The sequence below is a fragment of the Neofelis nebulosa genome, chromosome 4, assembly GCF_028018385.1.
Source record: "Neofelis nebulosa isolate mNeoNeb1 chromosome 4, mNeoNeb1.pri, whole genome shotgun sequence".
Lineage (NCBI taxonomy): Eukaryota > Metazoa > Chordata > Mammalia > Carnivora > Felidae > Neofelis > Neofelis nebulosa.
This window is the reverse complement of record NC_080785.1, coordinates 16,453,267-16,467,612: the sequence shown is the minus strand read 5'-3', so window position 1 is coordinate 16,467,612 and position 14,346 is coordinate 16,453,267. Positions and strand designations below refer to the sequence as shown.

Below are 14,346 nucleotides of genomic sequence, written 5' to 3'. Positions count from 1 at the left end.
CGTAGTTCCCATCGTATAATTTTTTACAAAGATTAAAATCATTGCAAAAATTGAAAAAAAATCCCTATTTTCCAGATTGTTAAACCGAGATATAAGAAAGTTACCAAGATCATAAAATTTATCACACCCAAACCCACTATTAATCCTCCACCCTGAGAGTCCCTTTCCACCAAGCATTCCTGCCTCCTCTCTTCACCCAAGGCTCCACTGACTTGAGAGGTGTTGAGCTTTAATGGAGCACCAGATCCCCTCTGCCCCTATGGAGACTCAGGCTAAAATTACCTCTAGTCCAGTTTTACATGGTGCCTGTAAGCTTTAGTTCCATTTTCTAAATACACTCAGGAGGTAAAAATTAGAACAGTACAAAAGGGATAGTATGTAAGTAACCCCCTCTCCCCTGTTCCCTCCCTTGACCTCCAGTCCCCAGGTCCCCTTGCCAGAAACAATAATCTATTTCTTGAGCATCCTTCTGAATATAAACTATATATATATAATATAAAGTTTACAGCCTGTTTTGCTCTTTGAATTACAACATCCCACAGTGAATTTCCAGGAATGTAATTTGCACAGAATCTTAGAGGAACACAACATACGTATTAGAAATGCCCAACACCCAGGCAGGTTTTGGGGGAAAGGAACAAGTTTTCTCACAATGATTTCAAACCGTAAGAGACATACTTCTCGTTTTTTAGATCCACCTTTTCTGAGCCCACGTTTAGCCTGTACACACTCTTGAAGAAACAGTGTTCATAAAAGCACTAGTGACTGGCCCAAAATAATATTTTGTCATCTGTAAGGGAACAATTTTTTACGCTTCAAGAGGAAGCCCAAAGCTGTAACAACTCAGGATTGAATGAGCAAGTCCATATTCGTTCTATCCGTGCACTTCATTATTTTGTAGACTTTGAACCTGTCGCCCTCCAAGCCTTTGTCCTTCTGAGCCAAGAAGTCTTCTTTACAATAACCAAATGAGAAAAACATTGCTCCCTGATGGCTCACAGAAGGCGCCAGAGACGTTAACCACTCCAGCCTCAAGCAATGTGAACCTTCTATGTTTTTAAAATCGGGTAGGTGACAGGTTTGCTAAAACAGGGCATTAGCAATCATGCGTGTGGGAACTAAATCCCTATTTAGACCTGGAGGTCAGGCCATTCCACATTTTGGACGAACAGTAATAATAACCAGTTCTGCAACTGGATACCCAACAGAGTTTAAGAAACAGATGGGAAAGTTATCTATTTTCAAATCTCTGCCAAACTCCCCTTAGTTTAGAAGGAATATAATCCAGTCATCTGTGCTACTAAATCCAATACCTCTTTCAACACTAATTCATACACACAGGGGCAAGGACTTGTAGCAATGATGAGTGGCATTTTGTATGAGTGAGCTGCCCAGAATAGGCATACATCCCTAAGTATTAGAGCTAAAAGTCGTTAAAAGAATAAATAAAACTAGAAAAATTAATAAATAAAATAAAATAAAATTGGAAGAAAAATAATCACACATCACTGCTTCATCACCGTGACATAGAAAAGCTGAGCCCTTAATACCAAAAGGAATGTTAAGGTCTCTACCCCTGAAACTGTGCATAAAGATCTTAATTAGAGCCGGTCCAAACTGTCCCGTCTGGAGTTCATGTCAAGTCACAGGTAGCATTTCAAATCCTGGCCTGTGATCTCACAAATGCAAGTCACGGGCTGAAAGGGAACGCATACGCCTGTACATAATTCATCCCACCAGCTGAAAGACAACCCCAAAACTGTGGCATTACAGCCGCTGGATGAGACATGCTCACAGCATGTGTTAGAACAAAAGGCAAGAACTGCCTCTCTGCAAATGGCTAACACCTGGAGCACCCAATTATCAGAAGATACTGGAAGGCCAACGTGCTGTAAGTTCTGCACTGACAACAGGAAGCACATCTGGGCCACCGAGCCAAAGGCAACCCACGTGGTCTCCTGGGGGGGGGGGGGGGGGAAGGCTCAGTGAGCAAAACCCAGATCACGCTACACATCTGGCTTTTGCCCCAGCGTGAACTGCCTCTCCTTCTCAGCCCGGCACTCTGCATTTTTTTCAACAAGCCATTCTCCGCCACTGCCCCACCACAAACGCTTTGGTGGGAATCACAGGGAGGCCCTCATCCCTTTTCCCAAAATAACGTCAGCCAGAGGCAAAGGCCAAGGAGGTGGAGCCTGAGGCCATTTTGCAAAAGTTTCAAATATCCTGGCACCCACCCCCTTAAAAGAAATCATGAAGGGGAGACAGGCAAGCTTCTCATTTTCTCATTAGTGTTGTCTCTCTGCCTCTCTCTCTCTCTCATTACAAACTTCTGCATTTAAAAAACACAAAAAAAACCCCAAAGGGATCTCACATAAAATCATATTAACATTGCTGGCTGTGGGAAAACAAATTTCATTTTGCAAATTTAAGAACCAAAGATTTGAAATGGAAACTTTCAGAAAATGTGCAGTGTTCTGTGACATTTCGATCCCCAAAAGGGGTCCTGGAGGCATAAGGCTGAACAAAGAACTGGTGAGCTGTCCCACCTTCTCCAAAGCTTTTTTGAAATACGCAGCTGCCTCAGATTTTCCAGACTCTGCTGATCTTTCCTCTGAAGAGAGAGGAAGCAGACTTCTTGGCTGTACAGTTCAAGAAACCAAATAAAGTAGTCTCCCTCCTAAAGTCAAAGGGGCCTTTCCAACACACACACACACACACACACACACACACACACACACACACGTACTTACAGGAATATAACCAAGAAAGTAAAGAAAGAGAGAATATGACAGCGAAAGAAAGAAAATGCCTCTTTGTTTAGTTTTTTTAAAAACCTTCCCACAAAATTAATAGCAAACTAAACAGTGGCATATTATTCTCCAGTACCTCCCCCTTCTGCTTTACAGTTCTTCCAGCGAGAGCAAATGACATTACAGATGTGAAAAAGGCTCGGGGGGGGGGGGGGTGTACAAATTGCTAAAGAAATACAAACTGTCATTACTATTATTAAAACTTTAAAAGGGCCAGCTGCCCGCGTCTATCTGTTCAGACAGAAAAACCACACCTCTCCCTAGATCTCTTCACTCTGGGCATACCTGCCTCTTCCCAGATACTTCCTTCCCAGGTCCCCGTCCCCAGCTGTTCCTTTGATGACCACACCTCCCCCTTGCAAGGCGCCCCTTCCCCACCCCGCCGAGTCCTCACCGTGTGGTACATGAGAGCCTCGGTTTCCCCAGGCTCTGACAGCTCGCTCAGCTTGCGGTCCCACTGCAGGACGCTCTGCTCCCCGCTCTCCAGCACCTCCATGCTGGTCCGAGGGACGCTGGGCCGAGGATGCTGAGGGCAGGAGGGGAGCGGGCAGGGCCGCCGCAGAGGGTGAGGTCCGGCTCCGCAGGGGGTGTGTGCGTGTGTGCGTGTGTGCGCCTGGGCGCGTGTGGCTTATGCACTTGGAACGGAAAACGTTCTCGGCCTGAGAGAGAACGGCCAAGGGTTCCTGTCCTATGTCCTCGGAAATTTGAGAATCGTCGGGGAGAGACAGGCTGCCCAGGTATCTGGCTGAAGGCTGAAGGGGTTAAAGCTGGGCGCGCATCCAAAATAAAGGCAGGAGATCAGCTCTCATCCTAAGAATATCCCTTCGCAGTAAGCCCACTTTCCACTACTGCTCCAGACACAAACTTTGAGACTCCCCAGAGCTTCTCAGTTGGGCTCCAGGATCCAGCTCGGACTCCACCTCCACCTAGGGCAGTGACCAGTCGGATACTCACTTCGTCCGATCTACCCAATCAGAAGTCTGGCTTTCCGCCCTGTCCCGCCTTTAAGGCTGGGCAGCGGGAAGTCTCTGCCCAGACTTTGGAATGTGGGCGGGGACCGCCTTTGACGTCACCGGGGAACTCCTTCTGCCAGGGCGCAACCAGCCACAGCTCTCTAAGGCAGCGGGCCAATGGAGTGCTTGAATCCGGGAGTGATGGACTGGCATTGTAGCCAATAACAAATGGGGACCTAGGAGGAACAGCCAATCAAATAGCGACAAGAATACATTTTACAAAAGAGGGAGGGCGAACTCAGTACCTTCGCTTAGAATACCGAGAAGTTAGCGCGCGCTCCTGGAAAAAGAGAGCTGCTGTGTGGGCCGATTTATATATTGTCTTAAGTATTTCATATGCTGTCTTAAATATCTATATACGGTCTTAAATATTTTCTTAATATAGATTAGGTCATTTGAGTCTGGATTGTTTAAAAAATGAGTTACATATTATACACAAACATAAATATTCCCCATTGTGCACGAGTTTGTATTAGCTTAGTTCTAGCAAATTGTCATCGCCTGTTCACATTTTCAGCCCCCTTTCTGCTATGCTCTTCTCCTGACATGTTGTTTTTAGGGGCTTCACTTATTTTTTGCTTTCAATTCACCCTGCAGACTATTGATAAGAGCCAATGGCTTGCTTCTCCAGGTCCTGAAGATCAAGGAGCTAAAGACCTGGAATTCATAGAGCCTTTTACCTCTGTGGAAGAGTCAGGCAAACAAAACAAAACAAACATATAAAAAAAAATAAAGCCATAATATAATTTCAGAAAGTAGTAACTGCTACAAAGAAAAATAAAAGCAAGGTAAGAGGATGGGGCAGTTCGATGCTATTTTAGATAGCCGTCAGGGTTCTTTCTGGGAAAGTGACATTTGAGCACAGACCTGAAGGAAAGGAGGTTTGAGGAGGAGCTGGTATTTTGCTGACAGAGAAGCCAGTTTCTGCAGCAAGATTTTCCTCAGTGACTGATGAGAGAGGAGGCCTGAGAGATGGGCAGGGTCCAGATCACCAACCTGCCTAGATTAGGGAAGAGAGAGCCTATTCTAGTATTTTCTCCCAACACTGTGATTTTTCTTCCTCTTTTTAGACTCCTCCTTTTAAGGAAACAAAGTCACTGAAAAGATAGTTTGTTCATTTTGTTTTTGGTATTTTTAATTGGTTTTCTCATTTTAAATATGAAGAGGTCTGCCAAGTGTCTCTAGAAGTTTCTCACAATGGTACATTCAGGTATTAGGGAGTACTTCCTCCTCTCCTTTGCAAGCATTTCTTGGTGAGTGGGGTCAGTCAAAGGTCTTGGAACTCTGTGTTGTCTTTAAGCAGCAGATTGTCATGTAAACTATTCCATTTGTCCGGTCCTGTCTCCTGGGACTTTTGAGAATATTTTAATACTTGAATAGAAATTCTAGTTTATGGGCATACACCTTCTTTGTGTAATAGTTTTCTCGTTTTTCCCTTCGTCCTTGATTCATTAAAAAAAAAAGTTTTTTAATGTTTATTTATGTTTGAGAGACAGAGAGAGACAGAGTGTGAGCAGGTGAGGGGCAGAGAGAGGGAGACACAGAATCTGAAGCAGGCTCCAGGCTCCAAGCTGTCAGCACAGAGTCCAACGCGGGGCTCGAATTCAGGAACTGTGAGATCATGACCTGAGTGAAGTCGGACGCTTAACCAACTGAGCCACCCAGGTGCCCCAATTCTCATTTTTAAATCTGCTACCTCCTTCCCCACATCCTCTTAGCATACCACTCAACATGAGTAAGAAGGAAACATGTACATCCTCCTTAATGGTGGAATACAAATATTTATCTGTCAAATATTGCTGCTTGTGACAGAATCAGCCTCTGGTTATGCCCCATGTAGTAGGCAGCTTCTTGGCTCCGATTATTCTGCTTCTTGGTATTTATATCCTTGTGTAATTCCCTGCCCTTGAGTGTGGGCTGGACTTCCTTGAAACAAATAGAATATGGCAAAAGTAATGGCTTCCAAGAAAGATTCTGACTGCCCACTTGCTTTGTACTCTCTTCCTCTCTTGCTAGCTTGCTCCAAGGAAAGCCAGCTGCCATGCTGGGAGCTGCCCAGTGGAGAAGCCCACATGGCAAGGAACCGAGGGAGGCGTCCAGCCGGTAGCCAGCAAGAAACTGAATCGCTGAGTCCCATAACCCTTGAGCAACCACATCCTGCTAATAACCATACGAGTGACTTTGGGAGCAGTTCCTCTCCCAAGTTGAACCCAGAGATGACTACAGCATTATGAGAGACTCTGAACCAGAGGACTGGGCTAAGCTGCAGATTCCAGACCCACGGACACGAGAGGTAATACACATATGTTGTTTTTAAGCCACTATGTTTTTCTTCATGGAATAAGTAATATAATAATTGGTACCCTAAAGGTTTGATGAAATTTACCTGTACTCCAAAAATAATGTCACAATCCCTAATGGTGATTTTTTCCCAGCCCTCCTTGTTTCATGTTTCCTCATATTTCTTGTTCTGCACTTGGGTTTTGTGTCTGTCTCTTTCCCTCTCATTCTTAGGATTTAGCAATTGAGTTGACTTCCCCCTTCCTTCCCCCAGTTTCTCTGGCATCCTTAAAAAGCAGCAGCAGTTACTCCTGTGTCTTTTTCTTTTTCTTTTCTTTCTTTGTTTTTTTTTGGGGGGGGATAGAATTGACATAAAACATTACATTAATTCATTAGTTTCAGGTATACAACATAATGACTCGGTATTTGCATATATTACAAAAAGATCATCACAATGTGTAGTTATAGTCAACATGATGCACATTATATTCTCTGGACTTCTTTATTTTATAACCAGGGAATTTATACCTTTTGACCCACTTCACCCATTATGCCCCACCCCCCCATCTCCAGTCTGTTCTCTGTATCTGTACATTCAGTTTTTGTTTTTGTTTTTGTTTTTATATCTCACATATAAGTGAGATCATACAGGATTTGTCTTTCTTCCTGACTGACTTCACTTAACGCCCTCAAAGTCCATCCATGTTGCTGGAAATGGCAAGATTTCCTTCTTTTTAATGGATGAATAATATTCCATTGTGTATTTATACCACATTTTCTAAATCCATTCATTCACTGATGGACACTTAGGTTGCTTTTGTGTCTTGCTATTGTACATAATGCTGCAATGATCATGGGGCTGCAGATATCTTTTCTAGTTCGTGGTTTTATTTCCTTCAGATGAATACCCAGAAGTGGAATTGCTGGGCCATATGATAGGTGTATTTTTAATTTTTTGAGGAACCTCCAAACTGTTTTCCACATTGGCTGCACCAATTTACATTCCCACCAACACTACACAGGGGTTCCCTTTTCTGCACAGCCTCACCAACACTTACTGTTTCTTATCTTTTTTCTAATAGCCATTCTAACATGTGTGAGGTGATATCTTATAGTGGTTTTTATTTGCCCTTCTTCATTTTCCCTGATGATTAGTGATGTCGAACACATTTTTATGTAACTGCTGACCATCTGTATGTCTTTGGAAAGATCTCTATTCAGATCCTCTGCCCATTTTTTAGTTGGATTATTTGTTGTTATGCTGTTGAGTTATATGAGTTCTTGATATATTTTGGATATTAACCCCATATCAGATATATGATTTGCAAATATTTAATGCCATTTGGTAGGTTGCCTTTTCATTCTGAGGATGGTTTCCTTTGCTGCACAGAAGCTTTGTGGTGTGATATAGCGCCACTTAGTTATTACTTTTGCCTTCATTGCCTTTGCTTTTGGTGTCAAATCCAAAAAATTATTGCCAATACCAATGTCAAGGAGCTTACCACCTTTGTTTTCTTCTAGGATTTTTCAGGTTTCAGGTCTTACATTCAAGTTTTTATTCCCTTTTGAGTTCATTCTTGGGTATGGTTTAAGATAGTGGTTTTGTTTTGGGGCGCCTGGGTGGTTCAGTCGGTTAAGTGTCCAACTTTGGCTCAGGTCATGATCTCACCGTTCACGAGTTTGAGCCCCGTGTCGGCCTTGGTGCTGACAGCTCAGAGCCTGGAGCCTGCTTTGGATTCTGTGTCTCCCTCTCTCTCTGCCCCTCCCTCGCTCTCTCTCTAGTGCGCAAAAATAAACATTAAAAAAAATTGTGGTTTTGTTTCATTCTTTTGCATGTGGCTGCCCAGTTTTCATATCATCATTTATCCAAGAGACTGTCATTTCCCTTTGTATATTCTTGGTTCCTTTGTTATAAATTAATTGACTGTATATGCATGGATTTCTTTCTGGGATCTCTATCTCATTGCATTGATCTATCTGTCTGTTTATATGCCAATACCCATACTCTTTTGATTACTATAGTTTTGTAAGACAGTTTGAAATTGGGAAGCATGATGCCTCCAGGTTGTTCTGCTTTCTCAAAATTTTTTTGTCTGTACTGGGATTGTTTGTTCTGTTTCTGTGAAAAGTGTCATTAGAATTTTGACAGGGATTACACTGAATCTGTAGACTACTTTGGATAATGTGGACATTTTAACAATATTAATTCTCCCAATCATGAAACAAGAAATATCTTTCCATTTATTTGCATTTTCATTAATTTCTTTCATCAGTGTCTTATAGTTTTCAGTTACAGGTCTTTCACCTCCTTGGTTAAATTTATTCCTAGGTAGTTAATCCCATTTGATGCAATTGCAAATGGAATTGTTTTTTAAATTTCTCTTTCTGATAGTTCATTATTAGTGTATAAAAATGCAACAGATTTTTGTATGTGGATTTTTGTATCCTGCAACTATATTGAATTTTTTTATTAGTTCTAACAGTTTTTTGGTGAAGTCTTTAGGGTCTTCTATATATAATATTGTGTCACGTACAAATGGTGACAGTTTTACTTCTTCCTTTCTTATCTGGATGCCTTTTATTTCTTTTTCTTGCCTAATTGTTCTGGCTAGGACTTCCAGTACAAATTGGATAAAAGTGGTAAGAATGGACTTCCTTGTCTTGTTCCTGATCATAGAGGAAAAGCTTTCAGCTTTTCCCCATTGAGTATGATGTTGGCTATGGGTTTGTCATATACAGACTTTATTATGTTGAGATATGTTCCCTTTATACCTACTTTGTGGAGGGTTTTTATTAAATGGATGTTGAATTTTAGCAAATGCTCTCTCTGCATCTACTGAGATGATCATAAGATTTTTATCCTTCATTTTGTTAATGTGACGTATCACATTAATTTGTGGATATTGAACCATCCTTGCATCCCTGGAATAAATTCCACCTGATTATGGTGTATCATCCTTTTAATGTATTGTTGGATTTGGCTTGCTAATATTTTGTAGAAGAGTTTTGCATATATATTTATTAGGGATGTAATTTTCTTTTCTTTTTTTCTCTTTCTTTCTTTCTTTTTTTTTCTTTCTTTCTTTCTTTTTTTTTTTTTTTTTTGTTGTTGTTGTTTCCTTATCTGGTTTTGGAATCAAGGTAATGCTGGCTTCATAAAATGAGTTTGTAAGTATTCCCTCCTCTTCTATTCTTTTGGAAAAGCCTGGGAAGGGTTGGTATTAATTTTTCTTTAATTGTTTGGTAGAATTCAGCAATGAAGCCATCTGGTCCTGGACTTTTGTTTGTTGGGAGGTTTTTGATAACTGATTCAATTGCTTTACTAGTAATTTGTTCACATTTTCTCTTTCTTCATGATTCAGTCTTGGTAGGTTGTATGTTTCTATGAACTTATCCATTTCTTCTAGATTTTCCAATTTGTTGGCATATAACTGTTCACAGCAGTCTCTTATGATCCTTTGTATTCCTATGATATCAGTTGTAACATTTCCTCTTTAATCTCTGATTGTATTTATTTGAGTTTTCTCTTTCTTGGTGAGTCTAGGTAAAGGCTTGTCATTTTTTTTTTTAATTTGAAGTTTATTTATTTATTTTGAGAGAGGTGGGGAGGGAGGCAGAGAGAGAGAATCCCAAGCAGACTCCATGCTGTCAGCATGGATCCTGATGTGGGGCTCGAACTCACAAACTGTGAGATCATCACCTTAGCCAAAGTCAAGAGTCAGATGCTTAACCAACTGAGCCACGCAGGCATTCCAGTTTTTTTTTTCTTTAAAAATATAGCTCTTAGATTTATGATTTTTTTCTATTGTTTTTAAAAATTTTTTTATGTTTATTTATATTAGAGAGAGAGAGAGAAAGCGAGCATGGGCAGGGGAGTGGCAGACAGACATAGACAGAATCTGAGGCAGGCTCCAGGCTATGAGCTGTCAGCACAGAGCCTGATGTGAGGCTCGAACTCATGAGCAGTGAGTTCATGACCTGAGCTGAAGTCAGATGCTTACCCAACTGAACCACCCAGGCACCCCTTTTATTGTTTTTTTAATCTCCATTTCATTTATTTCCACTGTGATCTTTGTTATTTCCTTTCTTCTACTAACTTTTGGCTTCCTTTATTCTTTTTCTTATTCCTTCAGGTATAAAGTTAGGTTGTTTAGTTGAGATTTTCTTATTTCTGAATGTAGCCATTTACTGCTCTTCTACCCATTTTGATGTAGGTTTTTTTCTCATTTGCCTAATGTATAGGAGTCACTCAGCTAGGTGGGAATGCAAACTGATGCAGCCACTCTGGAAAACAGTATGGAGGTTCCTCAAAAAATTAAAAATAGAGCTGTCCTATGGCCAAGCAATTACACTACTAGGTATTTATCCAAAGGATACAAAAATACTGATCTAAAGGGCATATGCACCACCGTGTTTATAGCAGCATTATCTACAATAGCCAACATATGGAAAGAGCCAAATGTCCATCAACTGATGAATAAAGGAGATGTGGTATATATACACATGGAATATTACTCAACAATCAAAAAGAATGAAATTTTGCCATTTTCAACAATGTGGATGGAACTAGAGTGTATTATGCTAAGTGAGGTAAGTCAGCCAGAGAAAGATAAATATCATATGATTTCACGCATATGTGGAATTTAAGAAACAAAGCAGATGAACATGGGGGCAGGGGGGAAGGAAAAATAAAATAAAAATAGGGAAACAAACCATAAGAGACTCTTAAATATAGAGAAAAAACTAAGGGTTTCTGGGGGGGATTTAGGTGGGGGGATGATCTAAATGGGTGATGGGCATTAAGGAGGGTACTTGTTGGGATGAGTACTGGCTGTTATATGTAAGTGATGAATCACTAAATTCTACTCCTGAAACCATTATCACACTATATATTAACTAACTTGGATTTAAACAAAATTAAAACAATAAAAAAAGAAAAGGAAGATTAAAATACAGTTAATTAAATTAAAAAAAGGAGTCACTCACTAGTTTGGGGTTTGTTTCAGAAGAAATTATTCTATATGTAAATTCAGTGGGTCTGTGAGAGGACATGAGTTCGGGATTGCCCTACATTGCCATCTTGAATCAGAACCTCCTGTGATAGATAAATGGCACCTGAATAACTGGAAGTCATAGTTTCCCAAAGCCAAAATCAAGTACAGGGCACCTGGGTGGCTTAGTCAGTTAAGCATCCAACTGTTGATTTCGGCTCAGGTCACCATTGGGGTATCAAGCCCCACATTGGGCTCTGTGCTGACAGCATGGAGCCTGCTTGGGATTCTCTCTCCCTCTCTCTCTCTCTCTGCCCCTCCCCTGCTCATGCATACTCTCGCTCTCTCTCTCTCTTTCTCAAAATAGTAAACATTAAAAAAATCAAGTACATAAGCCAACACGATATCTTCCTGATTTTTTGTGGTATTATTTGCTATATTTCTATTTGCTGATCTATTTACAAATTCGCACTACATGTTTTCTATACCTTCATCCTAATTATTAAGACTAATTATATCCAGAATTGGGCACTTGACAGATTTCCACATCATGAAAATAAAACCCTCCTTTCAAGATGGCATAGCCCAATGTTTCCACATGCTTTCAATCTGATTATTCAATAAATATTAACCTATTGATTTTTCTCTTTTCATGTCCTATAATTTCTTCAGCTTATCCATAAGAATTTGCCAAGTACCTGTTGAATTCCAGACATAATGTGTCCATATTTTCCAGGTATAAAACTTTCTCAAAAAAAAGATGTGGTTGGGGCGCCTGGGTGGCGCAGTCGGTTAAGCGTCCGACTTCAGCCAGGTCACGATCTCGCGGTCCGTGAGTTCGAGCCCCGCGTCAGGCTCTGGGCTGATGGCTCGGAGCCTGGAGCCTGTTTCCGATTCTGTGTCTCCCTCTCTCTCTGCCCCTCCCCCGTTCATGCTCTGTCTCTCTCTGTCCCAAAAATAAAAAATGTTGAAAAAAAAAATTAAAAAAAAAAAAAAAAAAAAAAAAAAAAAAAAAAAGATGTGGAATCTTGCCACTCACACTTTTCCTAGACTAATGGTTAGGGGATTAAAAGGCCATATTCAGTCAAGTACGAAGATGTAGAATCCAATGACATAGTCAGATGTGTTCCAGTCTGTCATTTCTCAAGCTTTCCTGAAGTTGGAAATTACCTTTGACCTCAAGCCTTAGCCAGTAGATGAATATCACAGCACCTAAGGAAATTGAAGTTGGTGATAGAAAGATATGATTATCTTGCGTTCTCTGTCCTAAACTATGATCTTTCCTCTATTTCCCATGAATTGGAGAAAGAGTTCAGTGGCAAGCCTGTTGCCTTTCTTGCTGAGAGAAAAAAATCTGCCTAAGCCCACATGAAAAAGCTGTGCAGAATAATGAGCAAAAACATCTCTAGAGTCATACCCTGACACTGGTACCTAACACAAGCTTTGAAAACTTGGTCTTCCCAAGTGAAATCGTGTCTAAGAGAACAAGTGTGAGACTGGACAGCAGCTGGCTTACAAAGGTCTCCCCCATCAACAATGAAAACCATGTGAAGGGGAGGGACAGGCAAGAAAGGATTCCATCACAAAAAGATGCCTAATTCTTTTAGTCTCCCAGTGTTGCCATAACAAAGTATCACAAACCAAGTGGCTTAAAGCAACATAAATTGTCTCATAGTTCTAGAAACCAAAGGTCTAAAATCAAGGTGTTAGTAGGGCCATCCTTCTTTGGGCAGTCTAGACAGAATCCTTCCTTGCCTCCTCTTAGCTCCAGGTGGTGGATGTCCAACCTTGATAGTCCTTGGCTTGCAGCTTTATCTTTCTGATCCTTGTCCCCATCATCACATGGCACCCTCCAGTCATGTGTCTGTGTCTTCACGTGGAATTCTCCTACCTGTGTGTGTCTCTCTCTCCTAGTCTTTTAAGAACACTAATCATATTGAATTAAATGCCCACACTACTGTAGTATGAACTTACCTTAAATAATTAGATCTGCAATGATCATATTTCCAAATTGGGTCTCATTATAAAGTACTGGTGGTTAGGAAGGACTTTAACATATATTTTGGGTGAACATAATTCAACCCATAACACAAATATCAAGCCACCATCAATCAACATTACCCTTTGAGTTCCTAGTGCAAGCACATCCCTTTATTGATTAATGTCCCTAAAATATGTCTTTGATTCTTTGGTAAAACCACCATAACCTTAAAAAAAACAACAACAAAGCAGACTTTATTACACTTAGAATTTAGCTTCCCTGTCACTATTATTCAAGGTGTATGCCATGCCCTTCTACTCCTCTTCTATCTTCTCTTTGTACATGTCCATTCAAGAGCTCCCAACAAACACCATGTTCTCCAGGTACAGACCCCTTGCCTTCTGTATTGAACCATTTGTGATGACACGATCAGATTTGCATTTCTTGGGAATTTATCATTCCTCTTGACCAGTTGTCCCTTTTATTATAACCAACCATGTGATCCCACCTATCTTGTCTCATCATTGTTTTAATAGATTCTGAAGACTCACCTATTTTGTTCTATTACACTCGGCTTTCTACCGTTCTTTGAGAGTTTTCTTTCTATTTTAACATGTTCTATCCTTTGATTCTAGTTTGGAATGGAATCCAACCTTTAATATTACTTGACATTCCTTCTTTTAATTCTTCTTGTTCTGTCTTCAGTATAACAAAGAAAATTCCCAGCTCTGAGAAATTTTTCAATTATCATTACCTAACCAGAAATGATGTCTTTATATTTCACATTCATTTTTCTTTCTTGCATGTAGAGCAGAGAGGAGAGCAAGTGCCTGGGAGAATCTACAGTCTCTCCCTGGGAGATTGAGGGTTACAAGGTAGGCTTGGGAGTCCTGTTAGTTCTGAGGGACTCTAAAATAAATGGTAATGAGAACTCTGAGCACTAAGATAAAGAATCCAATGAAAGGAGGAGGTGAAGATTACTGCTTCTAACCTCTGAGAAGTGTGCCCTGGGTAGACAGTAAGCTGGAAAGGACTGGAAATCACAAGGCCCTTGACTACAGATTTGACTGCTTGCCGATAGAGAACAGCCCCTGAAGTGGGTCATAGATGGGGCCACTCTACCTGAAGCCAAGGAAACATGTCTCTGTCTCTCAGTTTCTGAGACAGGGCACTATGAAAGCCTAGAGAGCAGGATACCCTTTGAAAATCTAATAGAAAATCTGTAACCTCTTCCCATCTTGGCAAGATCAGGGATGGCAGGAGCCACAGTG

General features: G+C 40.8%; 2 protein-coding genes across 3 annotated transcripts in view; one reads left to right on the top strand and one right to left on the bottom strand.

The window, feature by feature from the left end:
* Window positions 1–3,719, bottom strand: part of CREB3L2 (cAMP responsive element binding protein 3 like 2) — a 119,337-nt gene extending 115,618 nt beyond the window's left edge. Inside the window, exon 1 of one of the 2 annotated variants that reach the window (XM_058724152.1) lies at window positions 3,205–3,719. In XM_058724152.1, coding sequence (XP_058580135.1) covers window positions 3,205–3,306 — 102 coding nt within the window. In that variant the 5' untranslated portion in view covers window positions 3,307–3,719. The remainder of the gene's footprint in view (window positions 1–3,204) is intronic. The other variant, XM_058724151.1, reaches the window with a different exon arrangement.
* A 2,241-nt stretch (window positions 3,720–5,960) lies between these two features.
* Window positions 5,961–14,346, top strand: part of AKR1D1 (aldo-keto reductase family 1 member D1) — a 91,953-nt gene continuing 83,567 nt past the window's right edge. Inside the window, exon 1 of the mRNA XM_058724149.1 lies at window positions 5,961–6,116. Coding sequence (XP_058580132.1) covers window positions 6,054–6,116 — 63 coding nt within the window. The 5' untranslated portion in view covers window positions 5,961–6,053. The remainder of the gene's footprint in view (window positions 6,117–14,346) is intronic.